The sequence below is a fragment of the Pyxicephalus adspersus genome, chromosome 1 (assembly GCF_032062135.1).
Source record: "Pyxicephalus adspersus chromosome 1, UCB_Pads_2.0, whole genome shotgun sequence".
Taxonomy (NCBI): Eukaryota; Metazoa; Chordata; class Amphibia; order Anura; family Pyxicephalidae; genus Pyxicephalus; species Pyxicephalus adspersus.
In genome coordinates, this window is record NC_092858.1 from 55,094,963 (window position 1) to 55,121,502 (window position 26,540).

The window sequence follows — 26,540 nt, forward strand, 5'->3', positions numbered from 1 at the left end:
ACTCGGGATTACCGCTTTTTGCAATTTTTTCCACCCCGAGTCACACTCGGGAATACCGCTAGGGGGGCTAGAGGAGGAGAAGTGGTGTAGAATTATTATATTACAGTGTGCACTATATAGACAACCCCCCCAAAAAACACAAAGTTTTTGAAAGGTTACTTTTGCCTGTGGAGTAGCTGGCCAAAGCCTTAGAGGTGTGCATGTGGAAAAAAACACATCTCCATGCAGATATTGAAGGCCATTTTTGAAGTGGACCTAAACTAAAATTTTTACCTTACATAAAAGGGTAAACAACTTTTTTTTTTTTTTTTTTTGCGACAGAGTTTAAAGCCCTTTTTTTTAAAGAAAAAATATGGTAAAGTCTCTCCCCTTATGTCTTGATTGCCACAAAGTCAAGACTGAATGGGAGCGCAGATATGTTACACATCCTGGGAAGCTTCTGGCTGCTCCTTCTGTGCATGCCTAATCTTTTCAGTGAGACGGGCACTCTTCTCCTGTCCCATCTACGTCACCCTATCTCGTGCCTGCACGATGCAAGATCAGGTGACGTACAAAGAAGAAGGAAGAAGGCGGCCCCCGCTTCCTAAATGGACCCTGATCCAAGTGTCACTTAAAAAGCTTGGAATAGTACTGTAGCAATATAGGGGAGGGAACAAGAAGCCCATGGGTAGGAGTACAGGATAGGGCTGTCTGATGTCAAAATGACATGCAGTGTGGGTAGCAAGAACTTCATTGTGAATTAAAACCTTTCTTATGCTTTTTGTGATCACCAGTTACTTCTTTAGAAGGAGTGGTGTAGTAACTACCAGAATTAAAAAATACATTTGACAGGTATTTACCTTTAACAACTTATAAAACTATTTAGGAGAGGATAACTCAAAATGCACTTGATATATATTTTTAAATTCTAGAAGTTACTACACTATTCCTTCCAAAGAAATGACCACTGGTCATAAAATGCTTTATGATGGTTTTAAATATTAAATAATTTCTAGCGAGCTACAATGCATAAAGAGGTCTCATTCTGTCATCTGGTGTCTCTGCTCAGAGTGACATCTTGTTTTAGGTCAGTGACTCAAAGACCCAAAGTCAGTGGATCAGAATGACAAGACAACTGGCATTTTAAAGTTGTATACTATGAAATGCAGCCTATGTATTTGCACAAGAGGTCTCCTTTAGGACAGCATTAACATTCTGCATAATTTTATTTTAGGGCCCCTATACAATTTTTTTTTATTTTCAGCCAAAGACTTTACTAGCTTTGGCACTAGTAGTAGCAATCTGGACTATAGAATGAAATGATAGTTTATTGTTACCTAGATTGTAAATACTGCCCTTTATGTTGTATAGCCTTGAAATGTTCCTTTATTTGGCTCCAGGCCAAAATGTTCAATTATTTTGGAGGTTTCTATCTTTTAAGCAAGATAAATATTTGGCAAAAACTTTTTTAATTGATATATTCTCTAATATTTAAACACTGAAATATGGCTATTGATTTACCTATTAGAAGAAAATAAACTGGTCATGTTAGCAGTATCTGATCAAACTAGAATTAAAAAAGAAGGCTGAGAGGAAAGTCATCCATGTCTAGCAATAGGATACAGAACTGACAAATTAATAAGTAATTACATGACTTTGATAGTGATCAGGGTCAGAATGACTACAGGATAACATGAGCCAGGTAACCAAGGTACAGCCCTATATGTGCTGGATAAACACTTGGCATACTAGTGTGGGCAAGTACATGACAGGACTTAAATAGGCTAAACCTTTTTTTATTCCACTAATCAATTTATTTACTACAGGTTGTACAATTTTCAGGCAGACAAAAACGTCCCTTACCAAAAACTCTAGCAACAAATCCAAGAGGAAATTGTGATGCAAATAATGTCAAAAACCATGGAGCAGCATAAAGGCTTGGGCTTATCTCATTGTCTTCCAAATGGTTGTAGAGGTCTCTGTGGTAGTCATGGAGAAGCCGGGAAAGTTGGTACATTTGAATCTGCCACCAAAAATGGAAATTATTATTATTACAGTGACAGAACTGACAGTAGTTACAGAATTAAAATTAAAAATTAACACTACAGGAGCAGTGTTACAAAAATTAAACATTCACTTAAATCTGGAAATATCAAATGTTTGCTTGCCTTTCTTTTCTGCTAAAAAATGTTGTAAACAAAAACACATCTGTCACACAGAACCATCAAGTTGCACAATGCTTGTTCTGAATCATGTGCCATGAAGCAGATATTCAATGTCACATGAGCTGCACACCAACTCAATCTTTTTTTCACATTTAATTTGTTGATAGCACCCAGTATACTACACAGCATCCTCATCCAATTTGCAGTCCAGTGCAATGGAACCTGCTGATTCTAATGGTCAAACATTCCTTTCAGCTCAATCACCATATATCCTCTGAACACTAGTGCAGCTCCCACCACCTTCTGAAAATAATGTTGTTTTGACACTGACAGGTGACATCTTCCATGTTCTGACATACTGATATGTAAAGATGTTCTGATAGTACTCTCTGATAGAACACTAGCATGATGGTTGACAAGTTTGGAATTAGCAATGTAATCAACTGGAAACGTGTGACTCCAGACTCCTAGTCTCCAGTACTCTACCAATTCTAACTTAGCACTACCTTGCCAACATTCACTTAGGACGGATAACTTGCTGGAACTATGGCAGCTTCAAACTTTCAGCAAAAGGTCAAATTAAACATGAGGAAAATGGTTAAAGATTGTTTGTGGCTAGTTTTCAATAATATCCACATTTTCATACATGTCAGACAACTGATAGAGTACCCAAATTCATTCTTCATTGTATATATTTAAAATACACTACAAATACATGTATGTTTCAAAGGAGTGCAAGTCTGCATTACACATGTGTTTGAATTGCATGGCAAATGGTGGTAAAAGGGTTACCTGAAGAGACATCATATCTGGCCGGTACTGCTTACGAAAACCAAGATCGTACATAAGAAACTTCAACATTTCAAAGGCTTGCTGTTCACTCATATGTAGGAGAAGAACACCAGCTACAAAGCTAATTCCCTGACAATAGCCAACTTCTTGGTCCAACAAGGAATATGCTTTAAGAAGGTTATATAAAGACAACTGGCCTGCCCCCAGCTGTGTGGAAAAATACGGATGGGTTGGAAACGTTCTTCCTGGTAAATAAATACATTTGTAAATAGATATTCCAAATCAATGGCTGATACATTTAAAAATATAGCCTTGACTGCTGTTAATTATATGTAAAGTAAACATAAATATAGATCTAAATCCTTAATGGATAACCTGTATTCTACTAAATCAATGGTAATGTTTAACAATTGGCATGTTTTTATTGTTTTAGAAGCGAATTGTTTTTTATGTTTCTTCATGGTTTTTTTGCAATTTAAAACCACCAATCAACCTTTTTCTTTACAGCTTCTGCCGATCTCCACACAGGAGCAGCCGAATGTCATTTTACAAAACTGGCTTCTTGTTTGGGACAATGGAGGAAAATGCAGTGATACCTCGGCTAACAAATTTTTTCAGTTAACAAACTACCCCCCCCCCCCCCCCCCCGGTTAGGAAAGCTAATAAATGTAAAACAAAAAAATGGGGCTTCCCTGCTGCTTGTGTGCAGGATGGAGGCTTAATGGGGGTGAGGGAGCGGTTTGCATGACTTGCAGAAGAAATCTTTTGCTAAACACAGCTGAGGTTTTCGGTGATCTTAGGGGGTGAGCTCTTCTTCAACATCTTGTAACTAATGACCAAGACAAACTCTGCAGTTGTTTCGTTTTGAATTTAAAAGCACAGCTTGCTCCAGAAGTTAATGAATTTCTAGGCTCCATTAAGTTTTTTTCTCTTTTGCTTTGTTTTTTTTTTTGATTTGTTAGTGATTAACCCACTGAGGTTTTTATACAGTAACTGACACCACGCTGGCTAATAATATGTTAAGACTGTTCTAATTGGGAATCTGTTCATCTCAGCCTTTGGTGAGTTTACCTTTTATAGTGTGCTTTTTACTATTTTTTTTTAAACTTATCTTTAAATTGTGAGCAGCATCCAGAACGAATTAAATTATTTTCTATAGAAACCTATAGGAAATCACAATTTCGGCAAACAAATGTGATTCCGGAATGAATTTTCTTTGTTAGCCAAGGTATCACTGTATGTGCACAACAAATTTTGGGCCACCCAAATATAGTCTCCACTAGAAGCACATGATGACAACACAGGAGAACAACTAATATCAGAAACAGAATGGTGTCACCCATTAGAGGAAGTGTCTGAACAAGGATAATTCCTGGCAGAACAGCATGAAAGATTTAAAAATAATAAAAACAGTTTTGAAAATTGTTAAAGACTACTTGACATTTCTTTGGGTCTGTTTTAAAGAACCCAGTTTTAATCAACCAAATACCTTCTAAATGGGTATTGCATCACTATATGTTGTATCCGATTCTGCAAAGAAAACTATTTACATACCAAGGTCGACAAGGATAGCATGCTGCTGGGCAGTAAGTTGTTTCAAAAGATCACTATATGTTGTATCTGACGGCTGCTGTTTACTTGGCAATCTATGCCTTAGTCGATATTGCACAGAAAGAAACTGCCATATCTCTCCGCGTTTGCTTTTTGGAACACCTAATGAATAATAAAAAAATATAAAACAAATTTAGTTACAATCTACAATACAGGTAACAATAAAATTGACAACTGTGCATTAATTTTTCTTTGCTTAGTAGTGACCAACATCTTTTTTTTTGTTTTTTTTTTTACTGTTAGTTATGGATAGATGTAGAGAAAATAGAGTGCAGAGAAAATGATAACGATATCTGGCATTAGGAAAAGGCAATATAAAGGGAGATATGATGCGCTTTTATAAACACTGAAATGGTCACTGTTGTACAACAAAACACTAAAAACACTTCAAGAAAAAAGTTTTAAAGTGTATACCCTGCCATTTTTCTTAGTTTTGTACAGAGCAGGGAAGGGTTAAAGCCCTTATGTAAAAAAGGTTTGTACCTTCTTTTAGAGTGGCGTATATCTCTTCCATGTCAAACCGAATTTTTGTTCTGCAGTTCAGCTTTTTATCCCAGAGATTTAAAACCTCTTTCTGACAAAGTCCAACTTCATCATAATCAAGTTTGATTTTTCTAGACTGAAGTTCATCTCGGCTTGCTGGAAGAAAATATTTATTTATTAACAAATGAAGTAAAACAAAATAGGCATAAGCATCAAGCCCATATCAAATAAACAGTTTTATTTGGGCTATGTTCACACTGGTGTTGAGGTTGTGTTGTGTGTTCACTGCCACCTCACACCAGGGAACCACTGCCTCTGGGGAGACCCTACATGTATCTGCCACCAGCGTTTATTTAAGAACCACTGCAAAGAATTGCTCAATCCCAAAGCTAGTCTAACTTGCCTTTAGAAAGCAGAAAGCATGTATATAATAGCAAATCAGCTTTAGTCAGTAAAATAAGATGTTTCAGATACACCACATTAATACACAACCTTTAAATATTTACATATTGTTAGCGTGAAGAATAGGAGCTTTAGTGCACGGTTTCTATAGACAGGCCCTAATCTATAGATTAGGGCAAGGTTTCTATAGACAGTCTAAACAAGAACTAAATTCAAGTACAATGTGATGCACAAGCTTTCCTAAAGTAAATAAAACTAACTGAACTCACCCAAATTCTCTTTCATTTTCCATACTCCTCCTCCCAGACAATACAACTCACAGTGGAAGGATTTCCAGAACAGACACAGTATTGCCAGTCTTAAAGAAAGTGCCAGGTGTGGTCAGCTGCTTGACAAGCTACAGACTTGACAGGGCAAATATAGGTTTTACCTTTTTAAAAGGACCCTTTAATTATGTACAGTGTTTAAAAGTAGTTAAACACATGCTGACAAATACAATGTCATACAGTATGTGTATGACATTTCCTGTTCTAATAAACAAGTTTTTTGATGAAGTTTTAGCTTCTTGTATTTTGTTCTTAGGCACTTTCTTTGAAGTAACATCAGAACATTACATGTATCACATTGCTGTTGAAAAATATCAGTATAATAACACATAATGTCTTTTCTTCTACAGAAAGTTTCAGTTTTGGTTTAGATTTAGTGGAGTGGCACTTTAATTCTGTTTAATAAATGACAGGTACCTGCTTGTAGTGTACAGACATACTCAGAAAAAACATACATAAAAGCCAAAGAACCCATAACAACCAATCAATGATTTCACATCTGATCTCACTAAAAGGAAATCTAATTGATAGGTCCATCAGGCATTAGTTAAGCAATAGTACACAACCTTTGTTAATAATGTAAATTATAGAATATATTATTATAGATCATTATAGAATATATGATTATATTAAACAATATTGCATTACTCATCCAGGGTTCCTCTAGAAGTTTCTAGGAGTTCTTTGAGCAATGAGCAGCTTGAATCTCAGGTCACTGAGATACCAATGATTAAATAGATACCAATGATTTTTTTGGTTATCTGTGGTTATCTGTAGGGGGGGGGGGATTTTTTCCCACTGACTGCCACACTAATGGACAGGGATATAGTAATCACAGCAGGGGATCCCTGACAATCTGAAAGTTATTTCAAGGGGTTCTCCCATCTTAAAAAGAAACACTGGATTATAGTATCAAAACAAATATAAAATACCTAACATTTCTTTAGTTTTTGTAATTGAAGATTTTTCTTACCTTCTGTAACAATAATATGCAATTTGTATGACAATGCAAGGTCCTCGAAGGCATGAAAAAGAATATTCACATTACATTCACTTTAGGAAAAGAAAAGTTTTTCCTAACCTGTATATTTCATAATGCACAATGAGTATGGGAGAATCAAAGGCAATTAACGGCATTGAAAACATTTATAAATGACATACTTTGGGCTAAAGTTTCTGAGTGTACAGCTGGAAAGAGTACTACATTGTTGCTTGGGAAACCAGTGTTAAAAATAAATGAAAAAAGTAATTCATGTTCAAGTAGTGATTACAAAATATGTAGTAACTAGTAAATATGTAGGCTTGTAGTGTACTAACCTTCAAGTTTCAGATTTTCTTTTTCCATTCGTATTAACAAGATCTGTTGATGTATTGCCTTTCTCCATAACCTCTGCAGATCTTCAGAATTTTTCTTCCCATCAGTGCTTTCTGTAGTACTTTCATCATGAAGAAGAAATGCCAATGGGTCCTCTTCCATGGTAGGAGGAAGTGGGGATAATGGCAGCAAATCGTTTCCATCTAAATTGTCTGAAATAATTAGGACATGATATGTGCACATCATTTCCATATTGTCAGACCTACTAGTTATATTGCATGTCATCCTACTCACAAGTCACGCTGGGCACATTGTTTATATAGGGAGATCCCACACTCTGTCACAAAAAACACAATTTCTTCTTCCTCTTTATGTATAAATATCTCTGAACTTCTTGTTTTTATGCACATTTAGATCCCTTGATACAGTCTTCCACTGTTACCTTATTAGTTACCTTTCATTTAAATTATTCTCAATAAACATTCACTGCTAGCATATTAAAAGTGCTGTGAACAAGAAAATTAAAGGTTGCTTATTGTGATCAGAAATTAGATACAAGGCATTACATTTTTGTGCACGGAGTACATGAATGGAGTATTTAATATATTAAATTATAAATTCACAGTTACCAACAATCTCCTGTACAGAAAACTAAATGACTATGCTACTAAGTGACTATACTAGAACTTCGTGTTGCCAGGTTGTTAAGCCAGAATATAAACAACCAGCTGTTCTTGAATATTTGTAAGCATGCGGTGACTGTACAGCATTTTTTTCTTCCCAATACAAACCAAATTTTTGCCATTGTTACTGCGATTTAGGTGAGCAATCAAAAGGGCATCAGATCTTTCTGATTTTCCAGGGAATATATAGTCTTTTCAATAATATTATATATATGCTTGTCTCCATGAAGGTTAAAAAAAAATAAAATCTCTGCTTCTAAACATTTGAAAAAAAGCTGTGCATCTGCTTGCATCAGACGCAGAGCCCCCTTTATTTCCTGGCTTGGGAACATGCAGCTTCATGTAGCCCTTTCCGTCCCTTGCCTGACTGTCCATAACACCTTTCATTCACCAGATTTCAGTTATGTTGCTAGAAATGGGGAGAGAGGTGTAGGAATCCTATTTTAGACATTACCTGTCCAATTTGCACACAGATTAAATAGTCCTAAATGAAATATAAATAGAAAAAAAAATGTTCAGCATACTACCATCTAAACTTAAATAAAAAGGTTATCTAGAAATGTCATCTCCATTTTTTTTAATTTGATGATTCCATACCTAAATCAGACTGATTTCCTATATATTCTTAGCAGCCCAAATTTCCATTGCTTGTTACTAGAAAACCACCACTCTTGCCTTCACTAAGCATAAGCTAAATTAGATAATGACGAATGATACGTTGATTTGTACACTCAAAAATAATATGAACAAATTTGGGACCCTTAGATTGCATTTAACGCTATGAGAGCAATCTCCTTTCTCTTCCCCTTTCCAATCCGTGTCTTTCCTGCCCTTTTTGTCCTCCCTATTCCCTTCCCCTACCCCTCTTTTAATTTTTTCCTTCATCACTTTTTTTTTTCATTTATCATGCTATTTATCATCGTTCTGTATGATCCCATATTTTTGTGGATCAACTACAAGCTGCCTGACTAGGAAGGTACATAGCAAATTATTAGAAGCTCTTGTCATTGCAATAGGTTACCATGTTTTGACTGAAATAGAAATAAAAAAAATGTTGTACCAGTGACAGAGCTTAGGTGAAAAAACACAATTGTATTTTTGTATGTTATTGTATGCTGCTTGAAAGTTTATTTTAAGAGGGTTTTACCAATTTTGTGTTATTATTATTACACAGTATTTATATAGTGCCATTATATTATGCAGCGCTGTACAAAGTCCATAGTTGTGTCACTAACTCACAATCTAATGTCCCTACCCTGAGCATATGTCATTTATACAGTCCAAGGCCAATTTTAGCGGGAAGCCAATTAACCTCACTGCATGTTTTTGGGATGTGGGAGGAAACCAGAGTACCTGGAGGAAACCCGAGTACCTGGAGGAAACCCACGCAGACACGGGGAGAACCTGCAAACTCCATGCAGATAATGTTCTGGCTAAGATTCGAACCTGGGACCTAGCGCTGCAAAGGCAAGAGTGCTAATCTCTGAGCCACCATGCTGATTTGACATTAATATCATTGCTAAAACATTGCTGTGACCTGATGTACATTTTGTTTTAATGTTGTATGTGGTGAGAATAAGTTATTGATGTCATTGGTTCCCCCTCCCCTCCTGGTTGTATTCCCCCCTTAATTTTGTTCTGTTGAAAACCAATAAAATCTTTGAAATGAGAAATGTCATCTACAGGCTGAATGGACCAATTTTCTACTCTAGCAAAGTGAAGAGAAGGCACAAATTCAACATATTAGCCCACATACCTTTATTTTGCATATCTGAGGGAGAACTGATCATTGGTGAAGCTACCCTGAGGAAGATCCGCTGACGCCACGAAATCCTGCGTGGTATAAGGGGTGTTCCACTAGTGTTCAAAGAGTCGTTACTACAAGAAGAGATTGTTCTTTTTCTTCCTTCACTTTCACTGTTCCAAAAGATTTTTTTAGAATGTTATAAATACTTATATAATACACACCACCCAGTAAATCCATTTTTATAAATAAATAGTCCATTATCCAATAAATTAATTATAAAGCAATTATTGCATCAATTAAAGGTGATCCCATTTTTCTATTATAGCTGACAAAATTGTAATAAAAATTAAATAAAATATCAATTCATTGAATATCATTAGATGAGGTATTTTGTAACTCATTTCATTATTATACATTTACATTGTGTTCTTCATTTATTAAATCCACTGCCATGTCTTAACAGTTTGGTATATCCAATAAAATATTGGGCACCTAGAAACAAGTTCCACATTGCAGATTACCTATATCCTGAAAAACCACTCTGTCATTCTGATATAACCACATTTGCTTTTACATTGATTTATAAATACATTGATTAAATTTACTGCTGAATTGTGATTTCTTTTCTACGCTGTTGATTACGTCCTACTTAAAGATATTTTTAGGCCATTTTTTAGATACAATGCAGAAATACTTTCCACATTCCTCAATGCTCAAGACTCCACCAATCAACTCCTTTTACAAGCAAAACAATTACTAGACTACTACTATTGGCATTGTCTTTCTTCTGTACAAAGCAGATTTTCTGCTCAGACAAAAAAGCCTTATCAATATTGATGTGAATAAGTTCAGTGATCATTTTGGTTGGTTGAGACATGAATATTTTATATGGCCTGATTTGCACACCAGTGGCTGATTTAGTGGCTTTGGTATCCACCACTGTGTATTGTCTGCTATGCAGAGAAGATGTTTGACCCTGTTTAAAAAGATGGCTTCTGCCCCCAAATGTGGGAATCAGGCTGCTTGACTCCTAGTAAGGTCTACTGCCTAATCTGTAGCTGTATGGCTTATTACATCTAGGAAAATCATCTGTCGCATACATTTATTGAATGAAAAATTGAAATCCCAATGAATCCTATTTTATATGTATTGCTATATAACTGTAAAAAAAATTGTAAAAGTGATTGGTACCCTATAAAATGGTAAAAGCTTTTGTCCTAAAACCTGGCTTTCAGCAAACATTATTCAAAATGATGTTTGTGAATCCTAAGCAAGCCAGACTTAACCTTTTCATATATCTGTGCTAGCCTGAAATGTCATTAATGTCAGATATATGTTTATATCTGCCTCTTGAATATACAACTTGTCATTTTCATTTACCATACAAGGGTAGAATCACATTCATTAAGAACATTTACTAGAGAATTGATGCCCATGGGTAAATTGTGTCCTTTTAAAAGAAGTCAGCGAAGCTATTTGCAAATAAATTTACCACAAAGTAACCCATAATGATTAGAAAAAAAAAATACAAAATAGTTGTTTATGGGGTTCCTTTGTTTCTATCATACACATAAAGTAACTAAACTAACCTAACTAACTTACTTACTAGGTAAACTCTACACACACAAGATTTTTACTCAGGATGATCACAATCGTTCTTCTTAGAGGACAATCATCTACATTGTGAACATAGGCTAACTTACCCTCAGCTTTGCATACTATACTTCTCCTGTATGTATGACATTGTTTTTATTTTTAACATCTGTGCAAAGTTTCATAAACTTTCTCTGTCATAACCAGAACTATTGATGCTTTGTGGCTTCAGCCTGCAACACATCTTGCTTATAACTAGAGGAAGCAAGCTTCCTCTTTGCTTTTTGTCAGAATTAGGAACAAAACACACATCAAGGTACCATACAAAGGTTATACAGTAACTTCATGGCAAAAGATAATCTGCATATGTAGCCACAAACATAAAATAAAAAGCATAAGCTGTTTTAGATGTAAACAGCATTTCGTTAAAGTGTTAATATGTTGTGATGTAGCTTCTGCCATGAAGATAAACTCATGAAAAATGCACCATGCACTCATCTTAAAAGTAATAACTCTTTACCTGAAAAAACCTAAAGATCACCCTTCCCTGTGGCTGCATTTGGCCTGCAAGTTTGTTGTTTCTGTTATTCATTTTATTTACCTCCTGACAAATACAATATAAGAAGTAAATTTGTCTAGCTTCCCAGTCCATAAAAAGGAACTGATTAGAATACCTGATTTCATCCTCTTAGATCTGTTTATAAATCACATTCTAACTGAGCACACAGTGCTACATCTATCTGCTTCAGGGCCAGATTTCATTCATTCCTTACATTGCCAAGTCATAATGAATAGCAATATTTTACTGACTCAGATCTACTACTTTATTGCTCACTAAACAAGGTTTAAAATTATAAAAATTTACCTAGATGGTATGAAACATGCAGTGACTAGAACAAACCTATTTCCCCATATCCTTCCATGGTAATATGTACATCAAAATATTTATCCATGATTTTGCTTATAAACTTAATGTACAGTACAACCAGAAATTCCCTATAGCTAGCCAGTCAGATTTTAGTTTACTGTTGTCAAATAAGTGAAACAAAAATGCTAAATGATGTGGTAATCAACACTTTGCTCAACATTTCCTTACTGAATAATCTTGTGTTCACCCACATGGGTATAAAATGATATTTAAAACTTAATATAGAACATAAAACTTGTTCTTTGTAGTATGGGGTATACACATCACATATTCTCTAACTATTTATTCTAAGAAAAATTATTACGATAAATAAAAACAAAACACCACAAATTTTTTAAATTAACACTTACACAAAGCCATTAACTTATTAGAAAACAATTTTCATTGCGATGGCTGTAAATCATCTTGCTGTATTTTCTGCCAAAAATTAACTGGCGGGCATATTGATAAAGCCCTAAGAACAAGTGTTTATGCAACCATGCACCCTGAGGCTGTGAATTGTGCTTCCATTAGTAAGACTATACACTATCAATGTGCACCAGTAATAAAGGTTGTAGATATTATTAACCTTTATGTGCATGAATGTCCTGGGTAGGTATCTACATATGAAATAGGTGTAGGAACAGGGGTTCAAGAGATCTCCACTGAGACTGAGCCCATTACTCCCAATACTGAGCCTGTAAGGGCCACTGAGATTTGGGTGGGGGGTGAAGTTGGGGTAAGAAGTTCTTACACTGTTAGGTTACTGACAAACAAGAGTGAGGTGGGCTGATGCATTATAGTGATGCCTGGATAAAAAAGGGCTGAGCAGCATCTGAGCTTCCTGTATAAATCACATGGTTTAATGTTAACATTTTGCTTTTTTGTAACAGATTTGTTACAATATTGGCTTGAAAATCTGTACATAATAACTGGTGCCATTTTTACAATATGAGGAAATAACAGTTTAACAACAATGTAAGGAAGGCCAATTGTAGAGGCCAAACAAATATCAGCCCTGATCTGTACTTATTGTTTATTGTGTATAATTATGTGTTGAGATATCTTAACAACCCACAAATGATCAATAAAGGTTTTCACATATAGAATCACCTAAATCCTGGCAATAAACTACTGTGAATTCTTTTAGTAACATGAACTCTCACTTGTGAAGGACTGGAATAGAATTAGCAGTTGAGAACAACATGGCAGTGTTCAGAACATTCACATTTAATACAATATACAATAGCCTCACAACAAAAAATGTACTTACCATATTTGTACTGTAGGGGTGAAAAGACAAACATTTACGTTACATGTAGGGTTATATCATGCAAGATTTTACAGATTTATTAGTAGGGCTGTGGAGACAAACAAATGTGATGGTATAATGTTCACTCTTTGGAGAGGTGTCACACCTAGTACATCTGTAAATGCCTATTTACAAAGGCTGGAATGGACATTCTGTTTTTTAAGTGGGAAAATTAATTTCCCATTGTTTCTCCTAATTATTATTAAAGACTGAAACATATTTTGCAATTTTTTAATTCTGTAGAAATTGCTTGTTTTATACAGTAAGCCTCTTATAAAGTTAACCCAAAAAATTTTGCAGATAGTTTACCAACGCATTGTTATTAATATTGGAAGCAAACTTCCTAAAATGTTTTTTCTATGGCTTTTGCTATAAACTACTTATTATTTAGAGGTTCTACATTTAAATTTTAGGATTGTTTTTCTTTTAACTATGAAGTTGCAAACCTTTACCCAAAGTTTGAGAAGAATTCAGTGCCAATATAGACCGTAGTTAAAACTATTCTTTTTCCAGCTTCAGTAATAAATTTATAGGTATTAGGACTATTGGTATGGATTAACATAATGAAAACAGCTGTTTTGCTTTGAGCTGTCTTTTCTTGTGCCTCCATTGCTCTGCATATATCAGTTATTAGGTTTCCCTTGTTTTTACAATGTAGGATATAGTCACAGCTATAAGAGTGACACAAGGGTAATGCCCTAGCCTCCAGATTACATGCTATCCAAGAAATCCATGATATACAGTTAAAATAGAATGTTATGTTTGTGCCATAAAACCTTTTCACTTCCCCAAAAATTTTGTAATTTTTTGCAACAACCTTCATACATAAGGCAATTTGGCAACTGCACATTTTGAGGGTGCTGGGGTGACACCATCAACACAAAGACGAATCTCTTAAAATCTGTTAAAACTGCTTCTACTTATGAACATTTTATTGAACATTTTACCATTTAAGAGAGCAATTACAGTAATTACTTGGCAAAGATAAGCACAATTATCATGCAGACTGCATCCCATGGCAGTCCAAAATTGGTTAATCCAGTAGTGCAAGTGAGCCGAACCAGACATAGGAATGGAGCAGGAGGCGTATTGGAGGCAGCTTCACCAGGTCTCACCTCTTGGGAGCATCTCTCTCAGATTGGGGGGGTGTTCTCCCTGAACCTTGGTAAAGATTTTTCAGGAAAGAAGGGGTAGTGAAGGATGAGGGGAGACTGGAGGACGAAGATTCACTCTCAGTGCGGATACGCCGAACAATAGGAATGGGGCTAAGTTTCAGCAATGACAGAAAACAATATTAACAGGTGTGTCTTAAAAAAATCTACACAGGGTAATGCAGGGTAAATGATAAGCTGTAAAAGGTATCACAATGAAAGCACTCAAAACTGCTTACTAGAATTTATTAGCATAGTTATATGACATTCTTCAGAAGCTACCCAGTCATACCAACTGAAAAGACGAAAAGGGAAGTTAACTTAATTGGCATACTAATATGATGAACAGGGTTGTTCCAAATCTTGAACAGTATATGTATGTTATCTGGTTTATACAGCAACAATATAAAGATGTGACATGTAGCAAGTAGATGTCACTGAGTTTGTAGGAAACAGACATAATAAGTCCTTTCAATCTACTCCCGGTGACAGTAAAGCTAAAACAGTTACAGAGCAACATGACATTTGCAACTACATTTTAGGTAAATTGAGGCTTATTTTATTTATTTATTTTAGAAAGAAAATAATTTAGTGCATGGTCTGGGCAAAGATTAACCTTAAAGGTGTATGTAAAACCAAACGTTTTCAGTTAGAGTAGTGAAGGGTTCAAACCGGCAGGTTATTTTTTGTTTTGTATCATTAGGAAGATTTTTCTTTACTTACATTCAGAGACATAACAGGAACTTATAGGAAATTTTAGTTTGTCGCAAAAGTGTCCCCATTAGAGGATTGTCTCTCTCCTCCCATTTTGGTGACAATTGTAATGTTGAGTTATCCCTCACGTGACAGTGGTCACTAGTACAAATAAAGGTGAGTTTCCTCAATAGGGACATAGACAATAATAAAAACTCTTTCTTCCCCACTTATTTACCATTAAAAAAGCACAGCTTTACCTTTACATACAGGTTAAAGGCAGGCAACTTAAAATAGCAAGTCCCCAGAATAACCACAAATAACATTCAGAGATATGTATGTAATATTACCCACTTCTATACAGAAATGTTGACATAAGACACGATAGTTAGCAGTGCTAGCAGCTCAATGTGGGTTATCAGCAGACTTTAGTTAGGTACTGTGTATGGGAATAAATGAACAGGAAGTTGACTATGTGAACATGAAAACACCACTGCAGTCTTGTCTGTAATTCTGATATTACAGAATTGCATGGAATTGTTTGTATTCCAGATGATATTTGGAGGGGACATATTGCTTAGTGGATGCTAAGAAATTTAACCAGGACATGTTCTCACAGTTAATAGTACAGGTTGTGCTGCAAAGGTGGTGACGTGCTACACAGCTAGGCATAACCTGGAAAACAATGATTTAGAGGAAAATAACAAAGATTCAGCTATATATAATATGTTTAGAAAAAATATTGTAGATTGAATCTGATACTTGAGCAGCACTTAACCTAAAACCCATGTGTATTTATGAATAATTTGCAACTAACGTTATTCCAAATTGAAGATAGCTGTAATTTTGTTACTGTGCATCCTATATAGTTGTGTAATTAGTCATTTGAGGCTATAGGAATCTTTGCATTGGAAATATACTTCTTTATTGACTACGGTAAGACATTGTACATAAATTATCCTGGATTACAGATGTATTACTTATTCTTGGTTTAAATATCGCTTATGATGGTCAGGTGAACGTGAGTTCATATAGATAACCACAATGTTGGGGATGCTCATCTATTCACAAAGTTTTCCAATAGTAATACTAATAAGGCAATCAATCTTCCAATTTGCCTTCACATCACAGTTCTTCAAGATAAACAGTATGTGTAAAATTTAAAAGAGGGAGAAAAAGGTATTTTTCTTTTTTTCATGGACCTGTAATATTTTGCTTTATATTTCTGTATCGTTTTATAAAAGCAAAACACATATTTCAAATAGAGGAGTGGTTCCAGTGAGCTCTACATCTACAATTCCAATTATAAAAATATATATATGTATAAAAATATATTACTTTAATTACAGTTATCATGTTACTGTATTTGTACAGCATGCATCTACCATGCATTATTAGGGAAATAGATTGCTCCTGATACAGTGGGATGAGGATACAAATGTTAAATGGAAGTAAATTGTCTGGACCTAACAAATAAATACCACTCAGATTCAATAATATATATTAATAAACACATTATGTATTTTCTAAAAGCTAGTCTTATTTTTTAGATGTCATTGTATGTTAACTGACCTGCTTTGTGCCCCATCACAGGCTACTGAGTGCTGTCTCTGAAGGGGAGACTTGCTGTTTGGTGACTTGGCATCAGGAAAGGCTATCCTCCGCTTGGCACTAGATGGTGGGTGGCTAAAAGTGTGAGCACGTCTGCGGAACTGGGGGGAGTCCGGGTCTTCCTCTGGGAACGATTGCCAGGCTGATGACACAGGGGAAGATGGTGGGGTGGCTGGAGGAGAATCCCCAGGAGAGCCGTCCTGTGATGACACAAGATATAAGCAATCCTGATAATGAATATAGATCATCCAGAAGAATCCAACAGTCCTTAATGCCAGAACTTGAAAGACCGAAAAATAATGATCCACGCCTTCTGCATGCTAACAATCTCTGATGGTATGGTAGATTCTGGGATTAGGATTTAGGAAAACAGAAAACACAGAGCGATCTCTGGCTTCTGATCTACCATAGTACCTAGGAGAACACAGGCTCTTATCAAAGGGACATACACTCCTGTTTTTGTAGAGAACAATAATGCCTTGCTGACTTTTTTCTTTCTTGCCCGGCTTCCTGGACACAAGTTTCCTGTGCTGTCAGTATAATATCCTGAAAAACAGCCTATTATTATAATAGAGGCTAGTAAGTCATCCACACAGGGAACACAAAACCATACTGCTGTTGTGTCTATCACAGGGTAAAGCAGGCAAAAAGAGATATACTGTATTTCTCTGTGAAACACCAATGGAAACAGGAAGTGCAGAAATGTGCACAACGGGTAACAAGGAGAAGGAAAAAAATGAGTAACCAAACTGTGACAAAGGCATATTGTTGTGATCATTAATTTCCACTAATATACAGTACGCTTACAGAGATACCTTATCTTTTCAGCACAGAACAACAGATTGAACGAGACACCTGCAACAGTATTATCCACAAATTAATTTATATCATGTATGTGCTATAGAAAATGTACCTTGTCAGATGCAAAACTGTTGCGTTCAAAGCTATCCATGCTGCCCAGGCGGCCTCTCATTCGGTTTGCTCCCTGTAGATACAACTCAATATTATTTGTCAGATCCAGCTAGAAAGTCATAACATCAAAGAATTATATGTTAAGAGGACTCTAAAACAACACAGGGTTGCTGACCATAACAACGTATTAGAAGTTCAACTTTATTTTGTTCATACAACCGATGCAACACCTGGAATCTCAATAAATGCTTTTGATAACACCATAACATTTCCCTCTTTTCATAGCTCCAATGCATGTACATTTTAGAAACTTAACTTTTTTTTAAAAGAAAAAACACAAAACAAAAGAAGAAGAAAGAGCATATTTTGGAGTCTCAGCCAAGTTCACAGTTCAGAGGAAAGACCGGATATTTTTAAACGCATTTAAAAATAGTAAGTGAAACCGACACTCCCCTACTGCATATTAACAACAAAACTATTTCTATACAGGTTGCCACTAAGACCACAGGGCTCTGGAGGCGATATTTGCTGGTAGTGTCCGTACTATACACACAACACAGAAAAACTAACAATAATTCTATACATGGAACTATAAGATGCATAATCCTACCTTGACAGTGCCAGGGACCTCCACACTCTGTCGCTGGAGCCCCATTAAAAAAATTAAAAAGCAAAAATAAATTTTAGATTCCAGGCATAATAATATGGCGATTTACACCACCCTATTTTTCACAAAGCAGCACCTTGCCTGAGCAACAAAGCTAGGCCCATAAGGTCTACATGTGGGTTCCGTACATAATACTGTACATCCAAAATCTACTCATCCCTCAGATTCATGTCACATATGTAGCTGGTCTATATCCCTGCTAATAGTATTTGTACCATTAAGAACGGTCTGCTGCAACATGGTGAATATGAAATAAATGAAAGATTATAAATAAATACAGTAGACAGATCAAAAGACAGACAAATTAACATTGTTATTTTTTTTTATACTGTTCGACAAGCTAGCAATACACTGACATGTCATATTCTTATATTGTTTTATATAACTTCAAAATTCAAATATGAAAAAAGCCTTCATTTATAGCAATGACAACTTTTTAGACCTTTGACTAGATGCATTCTGTAGGTCTACCATGAAGTGTGGTTTGCCTGTAGGGCATTGTTCTCTGTCCTCAAGGCGCCCTTTATGCTTTTACAGTTGGCTGAGCTAAAGCCAAACTGCAGGCTCAGTGTTATCTCAGGCTTTGCTTTGTAAATGTCAAGGCACACAGAGGGGACTCCTTGGTATTTGTCATAGAAGCCTCTCTGATACAGCAAGGAGTTGGATATGCAACTCAATTTTTACTATTTTCTGAGCAAAGGCAAGCAGTTACCGAAGGCCACAAGTGCACAAATAGTAAACCGAAAGCATAAAATGAAGGTTTGATGGATAGATTGATAAATAGATAGATATGTTTGAAAATTACTTGAAAGATTGTAAGATATACAATTGTATGTAAACAAAATAATATAATCCCCCCTCTCCCAACAACTCCAGTGATGGGGATCACAAAAAAATTTATACCCAAAAAGTCATTAGATAAACCTAAACTTATTTTCCTTCCTTCTGGTCTTCTAAAATGACAAAATGTAATTTACAGGTTAACACTTTTGATTGATATAGATACTTTTTTGTAATTGAAATGCACACCTGAAGAGGAACAGAGGGATTTAGTTTTCAAAGCTGTTAGGTATATCCATGCTGTTTTTTTTTGTGCCCAATGATCATATTATATTCTGCCAATAAGTTGAATGTTGTCGAAACTCAACAGTGTAATGAGTAAGCCCTATTTAATGTACAGCGCTGCGTAATATGTTGGCACTATATAAATCCTGTTTAATAATAATAATAATAATAATAATAATAATAATAATAAATATAAGCATCTACTAATATTACATATTTAAAGCAGAAGTGAAGGCAGAATAATAACATTACTCAGTAGATAAACACCCAGTACATGCAACAATCCAAAGAATAATAGAAAAAAAAATCCCATTAAATCACCTTTCAAATTTAGATCTTGTAGCCCTGTCTGACATTCTATTTTATAGGTCATGTAGCCCATATGGGAAGATTGCTGCCACAGTTACAATTGATGATATCAACCAGACACTTTGGGCAGATTAAGTACTTTGATCGATTATGGTATTGAGAGTGGCAGAATCAATATCATTTATTGCAGTGACACCACTGAAGCTCATAGCAATGATTACTCAGACTGGTATGGAAATATAGTACTAGAGTATAAGAGGAATCCTGGCTGCAATGTAATAATGTAAAAGGTAAGGCACAGTCAATAGAGGTAATGCAATTGCTGCAAATAATAAAAGTGATCAAGACTACAATAAAAATGCATTAAGAATATGTAATCTGTAGTTGGCTGTTTTCCTTTTGCCTCTGTATACTACATGGTAAATAACTAAAACATTTATAGAAATCCTATCACAACAGTTTAATTACTTGCCAGGTAACCCATACTGCTAAAATAGGATGTTCCCAGAAAAATATATATATTTTCATATATTATTTGAGTCCCATTCACCACTTGCAGCTCGCAGGTGGTAAACTGCCAACCAAAGCAGGTTCTTTCTTTCTATGTAAAATTACTTACTTCTACTAAATGAAATCAATGGACATCCTCTCAGTTTTCCAGCAGAAATGGGACCATTAGGCTAATAGACATATCTTTAAAGCAGTGAACATGCCACCCACCAATCATTCACTGCAGGTAAATTAGCACTGTATTTTAAAATATGTAGAACAGTATGATTCACCTGATAATTGTATATTTAATAAATGTCACATTCATTCTTTTATAAATGAACCCCTTATTATTTGTACACCGGGTTCCAAAAAGCATGCAGGTAGCTCCAGGTTATCTCAATGGAAACCAAGAGTGATTTGTAAGCTGGGTTTGAATGAAAGAATACACACTAATGTTTAAAGGAAAGGTTTCTTCTCTTCCTTCTGACAAAGTTGTTCTCTGCACAGGTATTTTACATCTACTGAATCAGTTTAGAAAAAAGCATAACAAACTATATGTTTGAGCAAGGATGCAAGAAATAATATTGTACAAGAAAAACAAACCCAAGTTTTGAAGAATGGTAAATGTATAAACATAACAAAAATGTATATAGATTGTTATATGAACTCCACATTGGACTGCCTATATATAGGTCAATAGACCATTTCCATTTCTAAAATAATAAAGGCAGGGCAGAGTTCTGCAAAGCACATGGTCATTACCTCAGATGCTAGCAGACAGCCATCAGATAGAACAGATAGACTTTCTGCTACACAGACAACCTGGCACGAACCAGCATTATTAATTGCATTATAAATTGCACAGTTTAATTCCATTAGATGGAGCATTTTACTAAAAGGTAACTACAAATCTGAGCAGTACTCATTGTAACTCATAGCCCTTACCCTTGAGAAAATATTTTCCAGAGAGCTAGTCAGGGATTTCTTGGCCTTGTTCTTGAGAATATCCAGCTTGAATCGGCCACTAGGGGCAGCGCTCTCCGGGATAGAGCTGCTTGATGCACTCTGTAAATAAGCAATCAGGAAATTTAACATTCCAAATAAAATCCTCATGTTTTATTCTTTGTTGTGATAACATTACAATAAATACATTATTTTATCACAGTAAAGGCGTCTGTATGTTGCTAATATGTCTCTCCAAAAAGATAGAAGTCTTTTTTCTTAGCACTACTTTATGCAGCACTGCAATAGGAAGCGCAGCATATTGTTATTTTATTGTTGGAAATAGTATTTTCATTGATTTCACAATTCTCCCTCAAACAGCAGCTCTTACAATGGGCATGATTTAATAAAGCTCTCCAAGGCTGGAGCGTATAATACACTTTTATCAGTGAAGCTCGGTGATCCAGCAAACCTGGAATGGATTTCCAAAAAATCAGTTGCTATTTGTTAGCAAATGTTTTCAATCGCAGGCCAGCTTGAGGAGCTTTAATAAATCAGGCCCAATATCTCCTTAGAAGAGGCTTTAGGAAAATGTTTTTGGTTATTTTGGTGTATTTTCAATATAGTGTACATTTCCAATTAGATACACATGGTTTGAATGTTTTTGTAGACCATGCTGGACTGTATATATTCATGACAACCCAATGAAGTTTCTCACAGGTCTGTACCCTTCCCTTACGTCTACCCCCTTTCTCAACCCTTGTGTTGAAAATAAAATAAAAGCCACATTATACAAAAAGTTAAAAACACACACACTCACAAAAAATGTAAAATATGATTGTTTTTGTGTTTTTTGTTTTTTTCTTTTATATTTATTTTAGATATCATGGGGCAGAGAATAAAAGATGATTTTGCTGTATTTTCTTTAGTACTGATCCTAGTATTTATCACCCTAAAACTTAATATTTCCCCTAACCAACTTTATAAAAAGTATTAACACTTAAAACAAAAAGCAAGCCACTGCCTCTATTTCTGTATGAACATTTGCATAAAGCTTTAGATCCATGCATATTTTGCTTTAAGATTATATGTTTTCACCTCCAAGGTATATATATGCGTACAAATTTCTTATCTGAGCCAGGGGCAAAAAACTAAATTGATGTGATCTAACCGTGAAGAAGTTAAAACATTTATTGCATCTTATTCTCAAAACTCAAGAGCCAGAACTGACCCTTCTTCCTCACGGATCAAGTCTAAAGCTGAAATCTAATGAAGTGTGATAATAGCCAGGCTGTGCAGCCATAGGCACAATTTCAGACTGATTTATTAGAGATGCAACCCAAGAAACGGGAAACATTTAACATACAAACAAGATAAATCTACAATTTGAGGCATATTGGCCAATCAGAAAGCAAATTTTACGTTTCACTGTAATGTCCCAGGACTTTGAAGAGAATGCAGAAAATGATTTTAAATCAAAGTTGTAATATAAAGGAACATGACTAATGTAAGTATGTCAGTAAGAATTAGAGCTGGTCGCTGGGGTATAATGTATTAGTCATGGTTGCTCATGATGTGCTGATTAAGCTCATAGCAGACTAAAATATCTTGGCTGGATCCACTAAATGGCAAGGCTGCTGTTTACACTGTACAAACATGGTTTAATATTTTGCTAGCTATGAAACCAGTTACAGTAAGGCAATAGGTGCAGGATAAACAGAAGTGTATCTAAAATTTTACATTTTTAATTTCCATAGAAAACTCTTCTATATAAAGTAACAATGTTGTTATTTTATAAAGTACAGGGGTGCAGCAATGTCCCTTTAAGTCTTTATCGCTGTGGCCATCAAGACTTGGAATGGAATCGCAGAGCTTCCTGCGATACCTACGTCACGCATACTGGGAGGATCTGGCTGCCACTAAGGGGAAAGAGATGCCAATCTCTTGCATGCGCAGCGGCTACGTCACCTGATCTCGCACCTGCGCAGTGTGAGATTGGGTGACGGAGAAAGAAGACCGAAGAAGAAAAGTGAAGAGAATTTGGAAGATGGCGGCACCCTGTGCTTCCTCTGCGCCGGGACGAAGAGGAATTCCAGGACGATGTGGGACCGGATCATGGGAAAGACCAGCGCCCTTGTGGGATCTGCGGGATTAAAGGCAAGTGTAATTTTTTTTTTTTTAGTTTAGTTCCGCTTTATGCAAATTTCGTAACTGAAATTTAGCCAGGCATCAGGACCATTGCTGTACATAGAATTTTCTCTTTCCTTTACAGTTTTACTGTTGGGACCTATAGGATCCCTAAAATGTAAAGTATATATATAAGATGCCTAAAACTGCCTTTCAGAATGATCTAAATTATTAAGGTCAATGCCGGCCTAATCTGCCAAGAGCCACCCCCTTTGGGTCCCAAAAACTTGACTTGTGTATTTGAAGACATTACATTATGCATTGTACACAGTTGGTAAGCTAGTTTCCCATCAGCTTTATCCAATGTACCTTGGATATGGCGCACTTGTCTTTTAAAGTTACTTTAATATGAATTACTACTTACAATACATTTAATTAATAATTTGTCTCAACAGACAAAGTAAAAAAGGCATGAACATAGCTATATCATATAAATGTGAATTATATATATATATAATATATACACATATTTTACCGTCTGCATCTCTCCAGTATGAACGTGTACTTTCTGCTTTGCCTCACATAACTGTCTAAGATGAAGTATGACGAGTTCATTCTCTTCTTGGTCACTTGTGGCTTTCATTTTCTGAAAAGTTAAACATTTAAGACATTATTTTACACCAAGCTTCTTGGTGTTTGAAAACAGTGTAAAGCAATTCACGTCACTAGTCATTATTAGGCTAGGTACACACGTGCAATAACGACCGATCAAATATAATCAACCAATAATGCACACTAGATACAATCGTTTGAGCAATGCAGGAAGTGACATGTACAGGAGAAAGTGTACTGCAGAACCATCCACGCTCACTGAACAAATGTACACACAATTTACACATTTGACGCCCAATCAGAACCGCAAGGGCAGTTGTTCGTTTCCACCGACATTCTTTATCATTGTCGTTGTTTACTTTTCTTGTTAATGACTACTGGATGATCGATCGTTAGTCATTTGTTTCCAATGACAATTATTGCACGTGTGTACGTAGCCTTAAACACAACCTTCTTAAACCCACTTAGGAAATTAAAGATTAACCAGGTCAATTAACAGTTTATTGTTTTAGTTTAATAAAATGCCTGATAAAGCAATTATAATTTATAGGTTACTTGTTATTCAGACAAAATGGTAATTGCATCTCAACCAGCTGCAAAAGCTTTGTTAAACTTAAGAGTTTATTCTTTTTGTGATCGGCTTTCATTTAGAAGAGAGGTTGCAATCCACTAGTAACCTAATACTAATAACCAGTGATTCCATATACACAACATAAACACGTATGTAAAAAAAACAAAACAAACAAAACTTTGACTACCTGAACACGTTCAAAAATGTCAGCTTGCTCATTGTCTGACAGCAAAGACAGTTGCTTCTGTATTACCAGTTTGGCTCTTGGAGGATATAGCCCTAAAGATTGAAATAAAATGTTTTCAGTTACTAAAGAGAAAGCATTTTTACAAAACCAATAAAAAACAAGCCAAGCATGTTGTGGCTATAGCTGACCATACACTATACAAGTCATAGTACAATCTATGTAGCTCATGGGCTTCTCTGGTTGCACAAAACCTAATAGGACATATATTGTACAATCAGAGAAAATAGTGTTTAGTCAGTTAGTTAACTACAAATAAATATTGATGGAGGCTGTTCCAATCACAATAATGTTTTATAATGCAGATAAAAACAAATGCTCCTATGTGCCTTTTGTTTGGGAACAAAGAACTGAAGAATTGCATTCCTCTTGCTCTTCCATTTTAAAGGTCTATATACATGTGTGGGTGTTGACATTACAAAAACACACATCAATGTTCATACTTTTATCTGTCCTGGGGTAACATTTCCTAATTACCATATTAAATCCATAGAGAACCCGTGTTGTCACCCTAGGTTGCTCTCCTGATTTGTACTACAAGTTGTTCCCCCTCTCTTTACAAAGCAAGAATGGTTTGAGCAGTTCACTGTAAGTAACTTAGAAAGCAAATAACATTGTTTCAGTTTAGCACACAGGAAGCTTTAAACTTTCTAAAATAGATTTTTATCAGAGTCAACTCGATTTTTTCGGTACTTGCAGAAAATGTACCTAGCCTACAAAAGGTAAAATAATGTGGCCACCAGATCTTAGAACAGATATGTAAAAACCTGTACCTGGAAAGCATGCTATGATCAGTCAGTGGTAAATAGCGTCAGAGCCTAATTATTTTTGATAAAGGCTGTAGCTTTAAAAATAAAAGAGCAAAGATATGAGGAACAGGCAGTGCAACAGGTAAGGATTTACAATGTTTTTTATAGTTTTTTTTTTATGACATTACATTTCTATTTTTATTAAAACACTGTAAAAAGCAAAGATAATGTATGAAGTGCAATATCCAAAAAAAACAGAGGACTTTCAGTTTACTAATGTCAGTTTGGCAAATGGCAATTCCTAATATGGTGCCAAGGGATAATGAAATATGCATACAGATATTTTCCTGACAGAGTTATTGTCAATTAATCTAAATTTTCCAGCTTTCTGCAGAAACAACAAAACTTCCCTCTAAGGCTAGACATGAGCTTATCTATGAAGCTATGGCAGGTTTATGATGCTTCTGTTCAGTTCAGACTGAATGCATCTTTCCAACACCAGAATCTACAGCAGCTCTCAAATACAGTATAGCAAAGCCACTATTGAGCTGTGAATATGTAGATACTGAGTTGAGGTGGCTGCCACAATAAACAGACACAGTACACACCAGGGCACAGGGAAACCACTGGTGACTAGTCCATTGCCTTCTGGTCCTCTGCTCTGGGAGATGCGCCCACAAACAAAGAGCCTCTTTTGCCTTTTTTGAACACAGCTTCCAGGCAGATTTTACCAATAATGTATTTTAAGCAAGAAAAGGGTGTATGTCTAGAAAAAAAATATATATATATTCTGTATATCTCAGTAATACATGTATGTCCCTGTGTTGTCCTGGTAAATATGTCTGAAGTACAGAAAAATACGTGTTAGCTCAAAATGCTCACTGGATTTTCTTGCAGATTGACAATACTGTGTCTTCAAAGCTTTGTTACAGCTTTGTTAGCCCATTGGACTACAAAACATCTCTCCATATAATTTTTCACATAAAGAATACAGGTTAAAAAATGGGGAAATATGCGCTCTTTATTACAGGTAGTCCTCGGGTTATATACGAGTTAGGGACTGTAGGTTTGTTCTTAAGT

At 35.6% G+C, this 26,540-nt stretch overlaps 1 protein-coding gene across 6 annotated transcripts in view; it reads right to left on the minus strand.

The window, feature by feature from the left end:
* Positions 1–26,540, minus strand: part of TBC1D4 (TBC1 domain family member 4) — a 90,067-nt gene that overhangs the window by 9,380 nt on the left and 54,147 nt on the right. Inside the window, exons 6-18 of one of the 6 annotated variants that reach the window (XM_072410607.1) lie at positions 24,655–24,746; positions 23,820–23,930; positions 21,161–21,280; positions 18,293–18,325; positions 17,684–17,755; positions 16,732–16,970; positions 14,431–14,580; positions 9,513–9,673; positions 7,076–7,276; positions 5,031–5,186; positions 4,491–4,649; positions 2,937–3,181; positions 1,843–2,002 (exon numbers count right to left, since the gene is read on the minus strand). In XM_072410607.1, coding sequence (XP_072266708.1) covers positions 1,843–2,002; positions 2,937–3,181; positions 4,491–4,649; positions 5,031–5,186; positions 7,076–7,276; positions 9,513–9,673; positions 14,431–14,580; positions 16,732–16,970; positions 17,684–17,755; positions 18,293–18,325; positions 21,161–21,280; positions 23,820–23,930; positions 24,655–24,746 — 1,899 coding nt within the window. Of the gene's footprint in view, positions 1–1,842; positions 2,003–2,936; positions 3,182–4,490; positions 4,650–5,030; positions 5,187–7,075; positions 7,286–9,512; positions 9,674–14,430; positions 14,581–16,731; positions 16,971–17,683; positions 17,756–18,292; positions 18,326–21,160; positions 21,281–23,819; positions 23,931–24,654; positions 24,747–26,540 lie in introns of all 6 variants that reach the window. The other 5 variants (XM_072410600.1, XM_072410614.1, XM_072410630.1 and 2 more) reach the window with 5 other exon arrangements.